The following is a 21,562-nucleotide window of genomic DNA, read 5'->3' on the forward strand; positions in this document are numbered from 1 at the left end:
ATCTGATTTTCCAGCCACCAAACCAAAGGCTTCTGAACCAGCAAAGCCAAGAACTTACTCCTTCACAAATAAGTGTCATCTCTAGTTTGCAAAATAACCATAAATAAACTGTGATGACAACATCCACTACAGTAATAGATGGATTGCAGTGTTGTAAGATAATGCTGTTACTTCATGTTCCACAAACTGATTATTTATCTCAGTTGTTTCATGATAATAACTCTTTATTAAAAGATTTGTTTCCAAATTACACTTTTGAGAGCCTTATACTGCTGACAGAATTTGAAGGCCAGCTTTAGGATTTATCACTTTGTGACATGTTGGAGGTAAAGTGGATGCTCTTTTTGTTACAAATGCAGCTCCAGAACCAACTTGGGCTACTGGTATTAACATACAGTTCGTGTGCCAGTTCTCACCCCTAGGAAAGCGTTAATCCAATCTGCCAACTGCTGCTGCACTCTAATACAGCTCTGCCCTGCCAAGCAATTACAAAAGCCTCCTTTTGCTCCTGAGCCACCTGTCCCTCCCAGCGCTCCACTGGCACCAGCAGCACCAGCAAGCACTTACAGTCACTGGCTTAAAGGACAACTGCTCCGTTTTTAACTGGTAAATACAATGGCAGCTACAAAATTTCCTTAGCAGGATTTTTGCACCAGCCTTTGTGCACTTGTTGATCAGGTTATTGGAAAGGATCTGCCATCATGTTATTAAGAACTATGAGTGAGGTTTATGAATAATGAACTCGTTATGTTGTTGATCTTGTTTTTAAACTTTTATTGGTATTCACACCACACAGTATAAACTCCCAGGTTCCCCTCCCACTCTGCAGCAGGTGTGGTGTAAGACTAATTCTCCAAGCACTGTACTTGCCTGTTTTATAGGCCTATTCAGAAACTTGGAAATGAGAATTAAATTATCAAGTACAAAGTTAATGTTGTAATTCTAACATACCAAGCAATGTTTATCTTTTCCTTAAAGATAAACAAATAACATTATTACATAATAAGTACAAAAATAGCCTGGGGCCAAATAAAAGTTTTAGAAGGAGACAACAATTATCCCCAACCCAGGAAACACAGAAAACCTTCAAATCCGTACAAACATACACAAAACATACAACCCTGATTCTCTTGTAATATCTGTGGTCATGATAATACCTGTATTGAGTCAGACTCAAAGTCCATGCAGTTCACTATCCTGGCTCGGACAGTAGCCCAAAGTCGACTCAGATAGAAGACTGGAGTTAGCTTACTTACAGTCATCCTTCCCTCAAAATACTTTTCCAGGCTCTCACAGTTTGCAGCTTGGAGTCACTCTCCTTGCAGCTGTCTACCTTGAGGGGTGTCCCTGCCATTGACCTCTCCAATCATTCTTTACAAGCATTTATACTTTTTGCACTACAACCTCATGTAGCAACACCCTCTTCCCAGACAATGATGCCAAAATCCTGTTTGGGGTCTGATTCCTCTGACCAGTCTTTGGTGTCTGTTTTAGCCTTAGATTTACACCCTGGAGTACACTGATTATAAAGGTAGTCCAGGGTTGATGATGCATCTACGTTGTTTACATCTACATTCCCTTGACTGACGCTCAGCCTTGTTAACTCTGGAGTTGCAAGTCTGAGGGCTGAAGGACAGCATGAGAAATCAATGCTTAATAATCAATGCTTTTAATGAAACATTAGATAATGCCTTCTTTAAATGAAACATTTCTTGAGCTGAGCAGACCAAATGTGGAAAGATACTAAAAACCGTTTCTGTGAAGTTTACAATGCAAATGGTGCAGCTTTGTAGCAATTATGTGAGAACTAAGCCATGAAAATGAGCTGAATGCTTAGTATATCTAATTAATTTATTCACTTTTAAATAATCCACTTTAGCAGCAGAAATTAGCAACTACAGAACCACGGCATATGTTCTTTGTATTAAAATTTACTCTTAGTATATAAAAAAATGCTTTTTCTACTACAGCAGTTGAGAAGGTGAATACTACACAGCAGTTAGCACTATGACTGAAATCTTTTATGATGGCCATAGGCTCTGGGCACTCTTAGAAGACTCAAAGAAAAGAATCCAAGACAAGAAAGATTAGACCTTCAAAAAGCATTAGAGAGAAGCAATTTAAGAGCACTGAAATGGATGAGAAAGGAGAATGAAAGTATTCAGATACATGCCAGGAAATCTTGGTCTATCATCCTCTATCTGTTCAGTGAAAGATTCATTTTCCTCTTCTGTACGAGATCAGAAGACCCTGACCCAATGTACATGTGGATCTGAATCACTGGGGGTGGCATTTTTATTTTCTGACATAAGGAAAAATAAACTGAAATCACATATGAAACAGCAGGACATTTTGTTTGTCATCCTTGTGATGCTGTGGACATCTTCCAAGGGATAAATGGCCTGTGGTGATGATACGCATCTCTTCAGAAAGTAAAGTGAGAGCAAACAGGGCAGGAAGAAGCACAGAGCATCCCCTGTTCCTTGCCTGCTGCACAACCTTTCAAAGCACCACCATCAACATCATCACTGTGTGGGTATTCTTCCACTCCTGCACACAAAAATATGAGGACTCACACTTTTAAAGACCTGACTAAAGCCCTATGATTCATTTCTCTTTTCAAGAAAGAGCTTTTTGAGCAGAGAAAAGAAGAAAGGAGATTAGAAGATTCCATTTTCAAAACTGGGTCATTAGCTGCCCAAGGAGGAATGTTAATTATTGTTTTTAACATAGCCCTGATAAAAACTTCTGCAGGCAGCTAAAGAGGTAAAAGGCACTTGTTTAGGGTAAACACAGAGCCACACACTCCTTGAATTTAGGCATGTAACTCAGCTAAAGAGGAGAACATTTGCATCAGAAGATTTGCATTTCTGAGTACAGGAATTTCATTGGGGTGCTCTGCTTAGTAAGATCTGATTTTCCAGAAGAGGGCACTAAATATGTTTTTTTTCCTATTTCAGTGATTTAAAATAAATAAATAAAAGAGACTGGAAATCAGAATAATTAGACTGTAAACTCCTGCAGGCTGGGACTGCTTTATATGTTTCTGCATAGACACTAGAATTAAACTTTCTGATTTTGCTTTCTAATGCCTTTTGAATCACTGTTGTTTTCCCATTTTGCATTCTATTCTTAATATATTTCTTTCCTTGACATTTTAAAACAACTGTCTATACTTATCACAGTCCAGCACAAAATGGGATTTTTATTGTCCCTAGAAACTTAGGAAGCAAAAATATGCTAAAAACAGGAATGCACCTCTATGTAATTTTGAAGCCTCAGTATGTTGCAAGAAACCTAGTTCATTATTAAGTTCTAATTTCTTTTAAATAATTTTTATATAGCTACATTTATTTCATTCCTCTTAAAGAAAGTTCCCCTGTGTTTCACTAACATGGATTCCCATATGAGTGCAAGAAAAAAAATGCAATAATTTTACTGCTGACTGTCTATCTGATTTTGACTATCTAGGAGACCTTGTACAATCACCTTACCTATGTTTTATTCAAAAATAAATTGCAGGTTATTTTTAAGATATTTTGTGAATTTTGTTAGAACATTAATCTCTACCAGTCTGTCTGTTCAAGTTAGCTGATCTATACACTCAGAAAGGTAGAATGAAAAATCTAATCTTATCCAAGCAAAGAAAAATTGGTTATTTTTGTATCATAGTGTTTTGTCTTGAGTCTTTTTATTTTCCCTTCTCTGTTTGATGAAAATCTCATTTGCTAAAGAAAATATTTACAGAGAAAAGACTGCTGATAGCTGATACCAATACATAATATACCTATGTACTCTTGCATGAAGGCTAATTATTTCTGACTTTTGATATTACTCTAGTCTTCCCTGGAACTGTGGATTTGCTTTTTGTTTACTGATATATATCTGTGCCGGTGAATAAATGTAGGATACAGGTTGTTGGCCTCTGCTGTCCAACTTGGTTTGAAATATTTTGCACTCAGTCATGTCTGTGTTGAAGTCTCACAGCTCAAATCAAGAGGTTTAAAGTTTAGTTCTAACTCCATTTATCTATATTATCAGAAGAGTTTAATCCCTTGTTTTTAATAGAAAATAGTTAAAGCTCAGTGCCCAGCAGCTGAAGTCAGCATACTCCGTTTTTAATGTACTCCATTTCACACAGTAATTTTTTTCAATATTTTTTGCAATAAAAACACTAAACAACACTCCCTGGAATGGGGGCTCAGTAAGAAATTGAGATTCGGTGCAGTTTTAACTGAAACCACTGCCATAAAGGGAGCGTGCATTAGCAAAACTGGAATGTGGAGACTGAGGACTGCAGGAAGACTGGCTGGGCACAGCTTTGCTTCCTAGCTCAGGCAAATAGACTGTATTGTGTTTTATGAATGAATCATTATTTCAGAAGCACAAACTTCCTGTTGAAAACATCCCCTAGTAACAGGGACCAACAGAACTAAGAAAATGGGATCCTAATGGGGTTTTATTGCTTGCTCCTGGAAAGAGCTGCCGGCCACAAGTAAGCATAGTGGTTACCCATGGTAAATTCAGGGTCCCCACCAGTTCCTTCAATGTTGAGATGATTCCATTTCTAGAATACCTGCTGAGGACATGACGCTGGGGTGAGTACCCATTCCTTGCATTTAAGGGGTGCAATTCTATGGATAATAAACACATGAAGTCTTCACCCACCCATTCCTCTTTGCTGAATTCAGTGCCTATCATTTCCCCCTTATAAAGAATGAAAAATAAAGAAGTATGCACATTTGGATATGTCATTTCACTCCACATTTTTTGTTACTGCTTCTATCCATAGTTACAATGACAGACCCTTAAATTTAAGTAGGAACCCATTACCCCATGGCCCAAGGAACTTTACCAAAATATTCCTGCAGTTGATGCACTTGAGTGCCTATCCCCACTCTAACTCCTCGTTTAAGCTGGGAATTTTTCTGTAATTAATTAAACTGAGCTGTGCCAAAGCAGAAGGATTTCTGCTGAGAGCAAAGAACCATTCAGGCTACATAAAGGAATGCATTTTCTGATGGAGCTTTGTAAGGATTTGAAATGAACCATGAGGCTCCACCAAACCAAATAAAATAAAGAATAGGTTTGACCTCTTTTCTTCCCCTATGCTAGTCCAAAATTGGTCCTGAAAGCTACCAAGACGAAATTAGCTTCTGTAATTTCTTCTTCAAAAGGGAGCTCTAGGATTAAACTTGTCACTAATTATTGCTCCACTGTACTGTGCCTGTGTCCAAAAATTTCTATTCTAAACACACAATGTGGCAGAAATTGGACAGAGAGATGACTGCTGAGCAGTAAAAACAAATATCCCCACCACCTGATAAAATGTTTACTCAATTAAAATGGGTATCCACCCTCCCATAGCAAGAATTAGTAATTTTGTAAGCATGTGCAGCAGAAAAATATTTGGCATCAAAATGGCTCTGCTGTCGAAGGCACAACTGAAGACACCTGAGAAGACAGTGTTTGCACAATGCTGTAATAGAGTTTTGAAAACCCATAAATCCCTCTAGAGTTGTGTGGCAAACTTCCCTCTCTCTGTGCCACCGCAGATATCAAATATTAATTAGGCTGAACCAATTACTGATACCAAGACACGACAGAAAAACTCAGCATGTTGGTATGTGTGACAGAGATATTGCTACTTCTGCCTAAACTGAGATTCATTGTCAGGAAAACCTCCTAGCTGCTCAGACTTTGTTTATTAGCAGCTTTGGTTTATTTAATGCAAGGTGACCGCAAAGTGCTGGTGTCCTGGGTGAGCTGCACACCTCCAGGTCTGACAGAAAAGCAAATGGAAGTGTAGAAATGTTTTTGAATCAACCTTCTCTGATGCCTTTGAAAATCCTCTTTTGTCTTGTTGCTGTTCAGCCCACAATGAAAACGGCAGATTAGGGAATTTATTCATGGTGATTTTGAGATTAGAAAAGATAGGCAGTCTTTCACAAAGGATATTTTAAGTAGACCAGATTCCTAATTAAAAAAACTCCACAGCACTCTCCTTTTAAAATAAATTATATTCTCTACATTTTGTCAAATAATAACACTTGCTTCAGTTTCAAATCCAAAGTAAACTATCACCCAGAAAATTAACCTCCCCTATGTTCTCAGTACTTTCTTGTTAATGCAATACTTCTGGACACACAAACCTTAGCCTTTGTTATGTAAATATAGCCGGATCATTTCTGTTCTCCTTATCACTACAAATAGGATAAAAAGCACATTATTAAACAAGGATATTTACCCTACTGATCCTGGATGTTGTAATAATATGACTCAAAATAGGACTCAAAAATATGTAAGAAGGACCAAAAAGGTGGCCCCCACTTTCAGCCTTGGAGCCCCAGAATCACCTTGCTAAAACCCACACAGGCATGCTCATAAAAATCGTGCAGTTTTCAGAAGTTGTAAGCACTTAGCTGAATGGTATTAGCAATATTTATTCTATTCAAAGCAACCGAATATGTTGTTTTTGTGAAAAAGACCCAAGATTTAGAAAATCATCAGATTTGATGAGTAGTTGATCTATCTGGTTCCACTAATTCATTAATAACTTGACTTCTGCTCATTACAGAAACACTGACCGACTACAGTCCACTGGTGAATTGAGAAAAGAGAAGATAATTTGCTTGAAGATACACACAGATATAATAACAGAAAAACATTTTAACTAATATAGACTTACATTATTAGGACTGACTTTTTTTTTTTTTTTAGGAAGTGAAACTACAGTTATTTAGCCTAATAATGGGTAACTTAATTCTCATAAGTAAACAAAGTTACAGTGCTTTAGGCTTGAACGTATTGGGAAAATAGTTTTAGTCCCTAGCGTTTGATAATAGTCAACGCTGCCCTTATATTGTGCACTTTTACAGTAGAGATGGAGTCCTGGTTTATGAGAAACAGAGGTGCAAAACTGCATTCACATGAAAAAAAGGATATGAAAACTATAAACATAAGCTTTTTCCCTCAAAATGCTCCACTGAAAAATTCTACTGGTTTACAACAAACACCAAAAATTAGCAAATCATTTCAACCACGTAGCATTATTTTATGGTACAAATGTTCTAACTGTGCTCACTTTACATAGTGTGATCACTATACATTTTCATTGATCTAGAAAACAACATTGGGAGGAATGAAAAAAGTAAATTTGAAATATATTTATTGCCACAGAAAGAAAACAGGCTTATGCAAATTTCTAGCACTGGTAAATCCATTTCAATTAAGTAATAAATATCATAGCTACAATATTAGCAGTATTAGTGATGATAGTTATGACAGTGTCTAATTTTCAGAGGCATATTTATCATAATAATAGTTCTCACCTAACTCAAAAGGATGTTGTGAAGATTCATTAATATTTATACCCATTAGTGTTTTGGAAATAACAAGCATTATATTATTTTAATTTTTACATGACTAATTAAAGCAGTCTGAAGTTGTAATTGGAACCATAAGCACAAAAGCTGTTCATTCCACATAATCAGACTTGGACAAATATTAAAAATAGTAACAACAACAATAATAATATTCTACTTCAGATTAATGCTTTTTTACTTCAGTCATGCTCTAAATACAAAGTCTGGGGTTTGGACTGGGTTTTTCTGAGGTCTCTTTGATGTCACCACTCCCATGAGATCTATGACAACAGGTAGGGAGAAAAGAATTACTAAACTCACCACATAAACTAGTCCAATAAAAAAAAGTGGGGCCTGTTCTAATTACAATGATGATTAATTCTTTGCAGCTTTCAGCATTATAAAAATGCATTCCTTTAACTTCAAAATAGGTAATAGCGTTTGTTGTATCAGCTATAAAAGTCTCTAAGCCCTAATTGTTGTACAGAAGACTTAGCAGTTTGGTCTGTATTAATCAGGCAGGATTTCCTGTGCGTAATTGCTCTTAACTAGCTCAAACACAGTAATGGACTGGTAAATTGGAAATGAAGAACAAACAGCTTTAAGAAGATTCTCGGCCACTTTATTTCCTCTCGCATTACAACAACAGCTATTCATAATAAAGTCAATTAAATATTCTATTTAATGTCTCACCATGTCACTCAAGAAAATCACTTCTCATTTATTTTCCTCTATTTCTTCTATTCCCATTACACAAACGCCACTGGTTAACTCTGACTACCACAGAAAGCTACACGAGCCCGTGTGGTTTGGTTACTCATCATTATTCTTAGCCCATCACTTTTCCAGCTGCAGAAATGGTACTGAATTTAAGAGATGGTTCGTCACTTGGCTACTTGGGAAATCCCTTTTGGAGACCAGAGAGACCCACAAATGTGATTCCAGCCCAAACACCATAGATCTCTGTATCTCCCTGGGATGTGTGCAGGGAGCATGGAGCTTGTCCAGCAATGCTGGTGAAGCCATGTGCTGGGCAAGAGTGGCTTTGACCTGGCACCACCAGAGACAGCCTTGACCCTCCGCATACCTTCTGCTGAGAAGTGGTGGCTAAAATTCAATTTGCCTATGTGTTTTGGGGCTACTGAACTCTATAGCCAGAGCCCCACACACTTGTTTTGGTGAAGGATGATTTAAAATCAGTTTCTCTATGGGTGTGTTTATTCCCCAATGCTTTCCCAAAACTTCATCCTGTGGTTTCAGCCTCAAGTCGGACTCAAGCCTCTAGTATAAAGAAACAAAAACCAAACCAACAACAGAAAAATTGCAAGAATATTTTAAAGACAAAGAAGCCTGGCACCTTCTCTATGACCTTTCCAGAAAAAGAACAAATTTTCTGTGTTCAAGGTTAGAAAAGCTCCTTATTAGCACAAGGCTTACCCGGAATATTGCTGCCTGAAAGATTAAACTTCTGTAAATATAAGCACTGCATTTAGAATGAAACTTGACAGCCCGACTAGCCACTATGTACCCATGCCAGTCTCACAACTGCCTGCCAAGTTTCCTGGGAGAAATATATTTTAAGGATCATTCTTTAATTCATCCCCTAAGATGATGAAGTGATACAACAGGAAAACACACATTAGTTGCCTCAATATCTTTGCAAAATAGGTGACTGCCAGTTCAGGGCTGCGTTATTCCAATGTGGGTGTCAGTGCTGTTACCCAGATCAACACTGAGCAGAGATGTTTCTGTGCAAATAAAAACCTTAGAATAAAGCTATTACTGGAAGGAAATATCTTTGTAGCATTTTCCTTAAAAATATTTCACTTCATCGGAATGACACACTATGTTTTTCTATTTTGATTTTTATTCCTAGCTGGTATTAAAAATAGAGGCTGAATCCATTCATATTAGAATTCAGATAAATTATTAATTCATATGATGTATATTAAGATATTATACACATACGTAAATGCAGCATAACTCTATAGTGTTAAAAAATGAAAACACCTATACTCATAAAAAATTAAAAGACAGCTTGTCATACTTTTAAATGGCAAAAAGCAAAACTTTGACACCTGTAAGTACACAATAGTTTGAGTAAGTTTCTTCTTTGAAAGTATTTGTAGAATTAAACTTTAAACAAACCTTTGCCAATAGATTCCCTGAAATTTCCTTTTGACTTTGCAACAAGGACAACTGCCCAAGGCTTTGCTAATCAATTTCTTGTGTTGCAGAAAACAATGTAATTTGAATTTTATCCAAGAATACAATTTAAATGCAGAAAATGTGAAAAGCTAACTAATATGCAATTATTTGTAGCCACAGTCTGCATAACAAGTGAGAAGAAAGCTGAATAAGTAATTTAACAGTTATTGCAACTTTAATAAACGAAGAGCCACCCATCATGGCTTAAGGATGCAATATTCAGGAGTGAATCTTACTACCCCTCTATTAGTATCCTTCTTCAAAAAGATATCTTTGTATCCTTTATAAGCATCGACCTTAAAGGAAAAAGGAGGGCATTTAGTTTAGTTTAGTTTAGTTTCAGAAGTCTATGTCAGGAACTCTAGCTATCATAAACTCATATATGAATACTTGAACAGATTGCAATGATTTCTTTCACCAAATACACTTCACATCCTGAAATATTTCCAAAGGTCATGTTTCCTGCTTGTCACCTTATGTCTTCCTTTCTGGAAGAAGACACGGTGTCAGGAAGGAGCACCTGGCTGTGTGCTGCTCTCTCTTCTCCATCCAGGCATGTCAAGCACCACAAACTCCATTTTGCCTGTACCTCAAACCCACAAATCTGCAAGCATTGACATGCAGAGAGGAGGATGAAGAGGCAACACATCCAGCCCATCTCCTTCCATCCTTCTCCTCCTCCTCCACTGCCTATATCAAGCATTCCTCTGCAGGCTGAAAATGAAGTCCGGACTGCAAAAGCTCCTGTAACTTTGCTTCTTGCAGATCTGGGCATGCAGTCCTTTTGGTGGATGAAGGTTGAGAATAAAAAGTGAATTTCTTACTACTGCTTTTTAGGAATGAAATTTTAAAGACATTTTTCTTTTGTTCTCAGAGGAACTGAGGAAGCCCTCTCTCCTCAGGGCTCTTCTAGACTGTCCAGCGCATCTGAGCAGTGTTGGCACAGGGCTACCACAGCCAAAGCCCAGTCTCCACTAAAAGAACTGAATTTTACAAAACACCTCTGGCAGACAAGACAGGAGGGCTTACAGGCAAGGGCTTTGCTTGCTCAGTGGCCATTAGTTTTTCCCCATATTTACATTTAACTTAACACTTCTACATGCATCTGTTTAGAACTCTGTTAAGTTTCAGGCAAGTGAAGTTGCACCAGTAATGTAATGATATCCCAGTGAAAAAAGTCTTTAGGAATTACCCCTAAAGTTTCTGATGCAGATTTATTTGAACATTTTCTATAACCAGGCATGGTTGTCCTGACTTTTATAACACTGTGAGTCAGGAATAACTCCAAAGATAATAGCAGATAAATCAGATGAGCAACAGAACCACAACCTCTACTACGTAAAGGACCAACAAATTTCCTTTGGCTAGCAGCTGAAACTAGATTTATTTTACGGAAGAAGAATTACAGCTGCAGGTGAATGAATTATTTTCGTTTTGAGGAATTGGTGCAATTCTAGATTATAGAAACAAAATGTATAGGGTTATAGTTTATCCAAGTAGCACAGCAAAGCTATCATTCAAATATTTAATGTCTTATACCATCAGAATTTTAAAAGAAAATAAGTATAATTCATGCCAAAGAACTGCTTCCCATGTGTTTGACTCTATAGTCATAATTTAAAAATGACTCATTACACTTTTCTCTTTTGAAGTTTGGTAGAAAATTCACCCTAATCTAAAACTTAGGAGTAACCCAGTGGTGATTTCTTACAAATGATTTATACCTAACACTCTGAAGAAAAGGATTTATAATGAAAGTGATAGCTCAACTCTAACTGCAGCGCTGGGAATGGTGACACCATAATTAATGTATTATTTCAGTTGTGGGAGACACTGACAGTTGCTTTTTGTTCTGGGGAAGAAATTTATAGTGCAACTGAAAAAAGCACCATGGAAAAAAAAAATAATTCACAGAAGAGGAATAGAAATCCCTGTAGCAAAGACATGTCCTTACAATCCCCCTCCCAAAGACTATAAAATCCTGGCAATGACAATGTTTCCTCTACGGTGCAATTTATACCGTTCTCTTCTACTAGATGGCAGTATGACATGCTCTCAGAATATGTAAGTGCTGGGGAGGGGGGGGAGAAGGGGGCGGGTTTCTTTCTTTGTTTCATAGGAAGCAATTAATTTAAAATATAATTTTACTGGCATAGAAGCGACAAAAAAAAAAATATCCCGCCACTGGCTGTGTATTTTGAAATCAAATCTATTTACTTACTGGTTCAACATTAAAGGCAAAAAGTGCATATTCCCGGTCAGGTGATACTTCATATCGAATAGCCTTTAAGGAGACCTAGAAAATAAATCAAACATTGAAATAACTGTTTTTCAGTTTTCAAGCCAATGACATCCAGAACTAATTGTTAAGACCATCTTTCTAATGATAAAGAATATTGCTGAACTAAGTGTTTTGAAAATTAACACATCACATCTCTTTTCAAAACCCAAAAATATTATATCCCATAAAAGAAAGCGTAACGGCATTGTGACTCAGAGCAGGCAGCTACCTCAAAAATCAGAAATTTCCTTACCAAGTTACTGCACAGTGGCTGGTGGGGCAGCTGTGGGCAGCAAGTAGTTGAAAACTCTGATAAATGTTAATTTATTATTTCCTTCTTATTCCCTGCAGTCACTGGCCAAAGTGCAGCACATAACAAACAGTAAATACCTGCTGAGGAAAATTAGTATAAAACACACCACTACCTCTCCCAATTAAGACAACACTGAGGAAAATTATCCCATTTTCCCCAGTTACAAAAGTCTGTGGGATGCTGTGGCGATCCATCTTTCCAGGCGCACCCTGACCTGCGTTCTGCAAAAAGCTACGCTGTCTTACTCAGAAAAAGAGATGCCAAAATATCTCAGTCCTTTTTCCCTCCTTCACTTTTCATTTGTATAGGGCAGACATTTCTCCTTTCCAGTGTGTTTTCATACAATACACTGCTGGCACACATAGCACCAAGGTCAATGAGAGGTGCCACTAATGTGCCACTCATCCACTGCCTTTTAAATCTCACCCTCCCACCTAACAAATTAGATACAAGTCCTTCAGAGATTCCCATGGAGCAAAATGGAAGGGGGAATTTGGGCTGCGGGGAAATGCAGAGCATCTCACTGGGAGAGTCCTCCCCAGGGTCAGCAAGGCTGGAGGCGGTGCAGTGGAATCCAGGGGACAGCCAAAGGCAGAGGGGATTGATCGCAGAATGGTTTCTGTTGGAAGTGACCTTTGAAGGTCATCTAGTCCAACCCCTCTGCAATAAGCAGGGATATCTTCAAGTAGATCAGGTTGCTCAGAGCCCTGTCCAGCCTGACCTTGAATGTTTTCCAGGGATGGGGCATCCACCACAACTGGGCAACTAGGGGGGCACCAGGGTAGAGTGAGAGCCAACAGTGTCAGCATGAAGACAGATTTTATTTACTGTTATATTAATAACATGGATAAAGGAAAACATGCAAGGGCAGCAAAAGTTTTTTCTGACCCAGGGCTGGGAAGGAAGAGGACAAAACCAATGTGCCTGGATGAAATGTAACAGTGGTTCTTGTATCAGAACTTTTTGGATTAATGTGGAGGTGATATTATTAAGATTTATTTAATGAGAAGGCAGAGGAGCAACGGTAGAACAGGCAGTAGGAAGGTCATGGCATGGTAAAAAAAAAAGGATTATCTTGTAACACCGTGCTTTTCTTACAAATAGCAAAAATTAAAAAAACATGGGAATAAACAGAGATCAAATGGAGGCAGTCTGACTTCATCAAAATTCAGCATTAAAGGAAACCAGCCCATACCTTTACCCTTAGTAGAATTGTAAAGAAAGGGGTTACACTCTAGTAAAAGAGAATTGCTTATGTGATGTGAAGATGATCAGGGGGCTGGAGCAACCCTCTCTATAAGGACAGGCTGAGAGAATTGAGGTTGTTCGGCTGGGAGGAAAGAAGGGTCCAGTGAGACCTTATATCAGCCTTCCAGTACTTAAAGGGGGCTACAGGAGAGATGGGGAGGGACTCTTCATCAGGGAGTATAGGGATAGGATGAGGGGCAACAGTTTTAAACTGAAAAAGGGTAATTTAGGTTAGATAGAAGGAAGAAATTCTTCACTGTGAGGGTGGTGAGACACTGGCACAGGTTGCCCAGAGAGGCTGTGGCTGCCCCCTCCCTGGCAGTGTTCAAGGCCAGGTTGGACGGGGCTTTGAGCAACCTGGGCTAGTGGAAGGTGTCCCTGCCCATGGCAGGGGTTTGGGACTAGATGGTCTTTAAGGTCCCTTCCAACCCAACCCATTCTATGATTCTATGATTTAATGTAGCAAAGGTTGATGGTTAAATGGCAGCATGTAATGTTTAAGGTTGGGTCCTGCAATAATAATTCAGTGATGAATTATTTCTCTCATTAAAAAAGAATTAATAGTGTACTTGAGCTTTGCATGAGTCATATAGTGCAGAATAAAATCAACCTGGAATGTGGTCTTATAGTTTTATTGTAGATTTACTTTTAGCTTTTGGGTTTCTAAAGCTGTTTTCTGCAGATCTTGGATCATTAAGATAAGTATCTGTTGGCTATCCTCTGCTTTTGTAGCTTTGCAACGATACAGTACCACAAAACCACCTCAAGTTAGTAAAAATTTCTTGCTTTCACCAACAGGTGCTGCGTAAGTGACAATTTACCAGGACAGAGTGATTCATATCTCATTGTCAGAGTAAACATAAGTGTATTTTACTTCAGAAATTAACCTCTTACAGGAAATACTGAAAACACTCTGATATTATTGTACTAACTTCTGTGACAATGCTGGCTTCATCTACTACAAAAACCAACGCTGCAAAACACTTTAATCATTATAAATAATACTCTGTATCAGCTGTGAATTTATTTTCTTTTCATTCATTTTAATAACCACCTACTTCTTTTCCTAATAATTTCTTAGGGTTTCTCTCATATGCAACTCCACTTCCATTCATCAACACTATTCATTAACAACACTGAAATTACATTTCAACCATTAGGCAAGAAAAATCAGCAAATGCACAAATTAAAAAATAAGTATTTGCATGGAGGAACATGGAGAATGCTACCAATAAGCAGTAAATTATATCAATTGTTTTTTCTATGAAGCACACAAAGATGAGAATTATGCATCTTTCAATTATATATGATATGCAAGACTAGCTTCAAATATCTATATGGTACTTTTCTGTAGTATGAAAGAAACTGAGCTTGCAGAATAATAACAAAAGCTGGAGTTCAATTTCACATTATCAGTCACTGCGTAGCCCATAGTATTACCGCTGTATTGCTTTTCCTTGACAATACATGAAGTTGAAACTCAAGTCATTTTCTGCTTTACTGATCCAAGTGCAAGAGAACTGTGAAATTCTGCTCCTTATTATACGAAATACTTACAATTTTTTTGTTTTCTATTAATATTGTTGAATTGTTAGTTTCGACATTCCTCAGAATCACTGTGCCATTCTGGTTTCTATAAATGAATTCATTATCTGCAAGAAGAAAAAGAAAAGAACATTAAGGAAATCTGAAATTGTCTGTTTGCGTAGAACCTAATTATCGATTTGAACCAAAAGTACTGCTGGGAACTTCCCCTAAAGAACAGAGATTTTTTTTTTTTTTTTTTTAACACACATTGCTGTGATGTTGAAGTGGCTTCCAGGACAGTCATTAAACAACATGTTTTATGTTTTTCATGTGTTTATTCTGCTACACTTTCCCAGAGCTGAATGCAAGAGGATGACCTGTTTTGAATGTACATACACAACTTGCTATATTGTTAGTGTAGAAAAAAAACAGGTTGAAAAACATTCCTTATGTTTAAAGGTTTCCATGACCCTCTGTGTCTGTAGGAGGTTAATAAGCCAGGTGCTTAGAAGGTCTCTGAAAGTTAAAGGCAAATCACCCTCTAACAAAGCAGATTCTGGAATCTATTACTGTGCAGATCTTACAACTCTGCCATGCAAACTTTTACCAGAATGATACGCATGCAAAGAAATTGCCGTTTTCACATGGGACAAGACTAATCAGCTTGTCCCTACTGCACTTTGGGACTACTCCAGCACTCAGGACGTCTGGACAAGGACAAGAATCCCCTCTGGTAGCTGTTGTACAGGCAGGTGATAGTCCCCAGCTCTCAAAGCTCAAAACCTACTCGACAGAAAGGCTGGGGTAGACATATGAAAGAAACTCCAAATGAGGGTTGGGTGGCAGGTCAAAGGTTCAGGATGAAAAACATTACAACAATAAAGGGTTGTCATCCTGTCAGATGTCATAAACTGAAGTTCAAGTGCTTACGTGCACTGCCCCACAGATAAAACATGAAACATACATCTCAAGCACACTGCCATTAAAAGATTCAGCAGCTTTTCTTGACACAGGAGTAGGGTTAATGGTTTTTTTTGCAACCTGGCTAAACTAAGATTGGGAACTGATGGATCCTACTGAGCTTCTGCCTCCAGTTTCCATTAGGGAAACAATTCCTCACTGCCTACCTTTACTATGACTACCCCAGTGTGGTTATCATGGTGCATCCCACAAATGTTAGGGACATATGAATGGTTAAACATTACGCATGGGTTGTCCTGGGATAAGTCAAAGGTGAATTTATATCCTGCAGGATTCATACAAACACAAACTCAACTCATTGTAACCACAGAAAGATGCGCACTGCCGGGCTCTGGGTAACTGGGACAACACAGGGTCCATAGACCCACTTCTTTCAAAACTTTGGTGTACAGACCTAGTATACTCTTCCTTATCCGTGTTTTAGGCATCTTTTATTTCTAAACTGATGATGACAATCCTCACCGCAGTCATTAACCATCTGTGTAAAATGCTCTGAAAGTGCAGATGAAAAGTTTCTACACTCTACCTATTACTATCAATAAAAAAAATAATCTCCTACATGTTACAGTTTTATATGTAAGCATAGGAAAAAGAGGTAATTTCTAAGATTCTGTGAGGCAAAACTGTTTCTGCAATACAAATTATCCTTGCCAAACAACAAGATTTCTGAGTTAAGATTCTCAGTGTGCAAATCACAGCAGCAGCCCTTCAGACTCATAGGCAAAGCTCTCAAAGCATCTCTTTCTTTAAATTATGGAATAAATTTTATCAACACCTTTGATCCTGAATAAAAAATGCAGGATCTGAAGTAGATTAAGACTTGCATTTGAGACCAGAGTAATGAAGGAAGTTCCTGTTTGGATTTAACAGTATTAAAATTTTGTCATTACTAAAATTTTTGTCATTACTTCTGGAGTGTTGTCCAAGGGTATGGCATTTTCATAAGCATGTCTGATTATATTCAGGCCTTTAAAATATTGCTTCATACAATTTATGACTGAAAAAACTAAGATTTTTAAACCTGGGAAAGAACTGATTGAACAGAACTAGGACAGAAGTCAAAAAAGTCATAAGCAGCATGAAGAAGATAAATAATGAATACTCATTCCTTGTCTTTTCCAAGATAAATATTGGGAGGCACTAAATGACACCAGCCAGTGACAGGTACACACAGAAAGTAAACAAGCTGTGGAAGTCACAGTCCCAGAGTAGAGCAGATGCCCAGACGGCATGTGGGTCCAAACAAGAATTAGAAAAATTTAAGAAAAATCCATCAAAGATTATGGGTCTTGAGGGGAAATTCTTTTCAGAAAGCCCTTGAATCTGCAATTGTCAGGGACTAGAATATCCTGAGTTATCATCTTGAGAAATTCACCTGCGTTTTAAAATCCTCCCTGAGCATTTACTCTTGTCCTGGGCCAGACAACAGAAGAGATGATCTCTGAGGTCTGATTCATGACTGACTGATTTATAATTTTAACCTCCAGCTTCTGTGTCCAGATCCTTGAGAAATGCTTTCATGTGAACAATTTAGGAAATGATACAACAAAAGGTACTAATGCTTCCTCGCCTTTATATCCTTAGGCCATTAACGCTGAAGCATCATTTGTTGTATTAGGAAAGCACACAGTCCAAATTTTTACTTTCAGGTATTCCAGAACAGGAATAACTAAACTGAGAGACAGAATATTACCTAATTATCAGACATTTTGAAAAAGATTACTGCTTTAATAATCACCTTATGTCAGTAACACAGAATGTTTTCCAATTACATACATACTAAGTTCTAGACAGAAAAATCACATTTTAAATATGGCCAGCAAAGCATTTGGATAATTGTAAGACTCTCAGGGTATTTCCTAATTACAGAAAAAAAAACTAGCAATGAAACTCAGCTCAAAGTTCAGTACACAGGTAAAGTAGCTTATTAATCTAATGAGTCTGTGGGGCTGTTAATATTTGGTAGCTGTTTCTTGAGCATTACATGAACTGATGGAAGTTACATTACAGCCCATAACGATATTGCTCTAAACTTTTATTGCTCCCTACACTCCAAAACAACATAACATTTTAATAAACTGTGAAACTTCAAGATGATTATGTAAAAGTTGCTCCATAGTTGGAAGTAGAAAATGAAAGACTTTCCCATTATTTGTTAAAGTGTAACAAGTTTGAAATCAGGTGCTAATCTGCTGCATGTACTTCTGGTATGAATAAGGAAGAATAAATGAAGCAGTGCTGGTATGTTAGGGCTGTAAATCTTGCTATTATATTCAATACAAGCCATCAACACAGCATCTGAATTAATGAACAGAAAATTGGTCTGCTTAAGAGAAGAACAAATTGATCTGCATTATATTCCAAGCAAAACACTGTGAGGTTTAGATGGTCTGTAAGTCGTATTATCTTAGTCCTCAAAAGAATCAATGACAATATTCTGGACTTCTGTTTTGAAATGTGTGATTTGTTCCAGTGCAAGAGCATTTATTTAAACGGGACATACCTCAATCAAAGACAAAAAGCAATGCAGCAATCTCTGTCTGTAATGAATTCTGTCCAGCGAGCTGATGAGAATTTGCAGCCTGATTTATAGTTGTCACCACAGCTGATAAAGGTCATCACTGCATCTCATTTTTTATACTTGCCTTTCTTTGGGGTTGCTGTTCAGCGTAAATGATGCTGAAAATTGTAACTTTCAGGCATAAAGCCATTTATTCTATTTCTTTAACATCAGAGTTCACTTCGCCAGCTCCTCCCCTTCTTTTAACTTCCAGGAAATTGTCTGGTTGGTAGAACATATTACGTGTCTGTGAGTGTAGACACAGATATGTAGTCACGCTCACAAAAGTGACTGATTACAGAAAGCAGTGATTACTAGAAATAATGGAGCAGCCTTGGTGCTGTACAGAGTCAGCATAGAGGAATGGAAGAGCCTTGGCAGAAGGTTTTAAAAATCTGATAAGCAGAACAGATGAAATCAGAAAACCCAAGACCAATGATATACTTGCAGTGTCAGAGTTTTCCAGATTCTTTGTGCACAGCTTTTTTTTAATTCAGTCAGGAAATATGCAAGCAGAGAAAACGGTTCTAATGACAGAGAGCTCAGGTCCCTTGCAGTCACTGAGCTCTCACCAGGAACAGCACACATGTAGATTCACTTAGCCAGGCAGCTCTGCCCTCTGGCCTCTTTTTTAGGGTGAAACAAGATAAAATGTTGGGATTTTTCTTAAGAAAATAATGCATTATACACTGTGGCCCCAATGCGGGTTTTGCATTTTCAGGTGTGCTACCTTGCAAACCCTTTCCAAGGTTTTACCATCAGAAAAGGCATGGGGTCTCTGGAAACTTGCCCACTGGTGCTGCTGTGGTGCTGAACCTGGAACTGGCAGTTGAAACTCAGGAGAAAGATCATAAGGCCATCACAAATATCATTTGGGACTCCAAATCATCAGCTCAATATGAAGAGGCAGCCTAAACAGCCAACAAAATGATGGACACCATCAAGAGAGAAAGAAAGCATTGTTCCTTTGCCATGATTTAAAACATGGGAGCACAAAAATTCATGGACAACTGATAAACTGACAAATATTAAAGGAAATAGGTGGGATATATCATCTATTATCACTAATGCAGGGCTGCCTCATTATGGACTTCTAAAAGGGGCCAGGCTCAAGTACAACACAGCATCAGCTATTGCTGTGGTTAGCTCTTGTCTGAGTCAACACAGCTTTTTACATTGCTATGTGTCAGACTGGGCACGAGGATAAATAGCTCATCACAGTGGACTAGAAGGTCTGGGACAATTTTGCTGCTAGAAAGACTAAGTTTGAGTGCTGATGGTGCAAAGAAGCTGAAGGAATTACATCCACCTACAGGAACACAGATTTGCATTAGCGTCAGTGCTCATGAATTTATTGCTGTACAGCTTCTCTGACGAGACTAAGTACAAACCATCAGAGAGACTGGTTTATAATAGCAGGACCTATGTGCTTTTGAGGAGAATTTTCATTATTTTTCTGAGATTATGGAAAGCAGAAAGCAGAACTATGTGATAAAAGATGGGAAAGAATGAGAATTTAAATCCAGATGTAAAAAAGAATTTTAAATGAAATAGTAATTTTCTATCAGTTTAGCAACTGATGAATGAAAAACAGAGGGAAAATAGTTATAAAATTCACATGCATCAAGTCTGTAGTAAAAGTTAATGAAAGGCATAAGTCAGTATCAGGACTGTTAGGACAACTCCACTCATTTAAAGCCACAGACTCAAAGGAAAAGCCAACTTCTCAAGTACTGTAGTATCAGATCAACAGACGTGAAAGATAATTGAATGAGTCTCGGTCTGATGAAAGTCAGCATCGAGGGAATTATTGTTCTCAATCCCTAAGATTAAGGGAGATTGGTGAATAAAAGAAATTTAAATCCTAAAGTTGTTCTGAACCCTTTCAGCTAAATGAGCCTCCGGATACCAGCATGACTGACAAGGCTGGCAAACAGATTATGCTGTGTCAAGAGAGCAGAAGGCAGCATGCCCCGTGAGAGCCTGCATTGCTCCCTGGGGACCGAGGTCACACTGCACCAGGCCATGTGCACTGCTGAGATGGAGCTCTGTGCTGGCACAGCGAATGTCACAGGGCCACCAAGAGAGGATTGGAACTCTTCTGTTATTTCTCATCCCTGCTGCTGTAGGAAGGTCCTTGCTAGACCTGACCTCGGGCATGACCCACGGCAGCTGGCAGGCAGTTTGCATCTGATGGGCTTTACAGTGGTGTTAGAAACCCGGAAAGAGTTCTCTGAGCTTTCCACTATATTCTATTCAACCCCAAGAAGCCAATTACTGCAGCTGGAAACAAGTCAAGAGCCTGGTGTTATCACCTTCTCTCTTCCAAAAAACCAAAAAGCTGTTGTGGGGATTTTAATGATCCAAAGCAGTCAGAATTTTAGGATTTTATCTTACATCTGAAGGATGAGCCTTCCACCAGCCCTGCAGCACTGTCCACTGCAGTGCAGGGCATCACTTAGCACTCAGCCAGGCTGACACCCCTTTGCTGATGCAATGGCAGTGCCTGAATCAGCTGAGGGTTTCTTGGAGTCCTCCCAGGCAGGTATTGATCAGACATAACTGGTTAGCACTTACCAGATAACAAGATAACAGGCAGGAAGGTTGCAACAGTAGGACAGGTGTTTTTTCAGACAGAGTTGGTATTTTTAGACTGTCAACGGCATGCACTACAATCATATTTATTTGGAAAAATATGTGAAGATGAGGCAGTGGAATTAATTTTTTAAAATATCTTCTGCTTTTTAGTATTCCAGAAAGTTTTCCTAAAGGCCAAGTGAGCCCCAGCACAGTGGATGGAGACTAGAGGTGAGGAAAGGAGTGGGTGCTCCTCGGGTGGGCTTGGGCATGCCACAGCACACACACACTGAGGCCAAAGAGAAGGGTCTGCCTCTAGAAAGTCGACCTGTGGCACACAGGAAGAAAAACACTGGCTTACAGCAATTACCCACATTTGCAGGATTGGGAGAGGCTGCCAGTTCACACTGAAATACAATATGTCTCTGCTGGAACAGCATCATGACTGAACCGGGTACCCAGGCAGGCTGCGGGCTCAGCAGCAGGGAGTGTTCACCGCTGTG

General features: G+C 38.4%; 1 protein-coding gene and 1 long non-coding RNA gene across 3 annotated transcripts in view; one reads left to right on the forward strand and one right to left on the reverse strand.

Moving 5' to 3' along the window:
- Positions 1-21,562, reverse strand: part of DPP6 (dipeptidyl peptidase like 6) — a 327,308-nt gene that overhangs the window by 133,025 nt on the left and 172,721 nt on the right. For both annotated transcript variants that reach the window (XM_026841734.1, XM_026841733.1), the window contains exons 4-5: positions 14,972-15,066; positions 11,794-11,868 (exon numbers count right to left, since the gene is read on the reverse strand). In XM_026841734.1, the coding sequence (XP_026697535.1) occupies positions 11,794-11,868; positions 14,972-15,066 (170 nt within the window). The remainder of the gene's footprint in view (positions 1-11,793; positions 11,869-14,971; positions 15,067-21,562) is intronic.
- LOC113476306 lies at positions 16,726-21,208 on the forward strand. The gene is made up of 2 exons (XR_003397704.1): positions 16,726-19,865; positions 20,372-21,208. It is a non-coding gene; the product is annotated as an uncharacterized LOC113476306 (long non-coding RNA).

The sequence above is a fragment of the Athene cunicularia genome (assembly GCF_003259725.1).
Source record: "Athene cunicularia isolate RWA chromosome 2 unlocalized genomic scaffold, athCun1 chr2_part1, whole genome shotgun sequence".
NCBI lineage: Eukaryota > Metazoa > Chordata > Aves > Strigiformes > Strigidae > Athene > Athene cunicularia.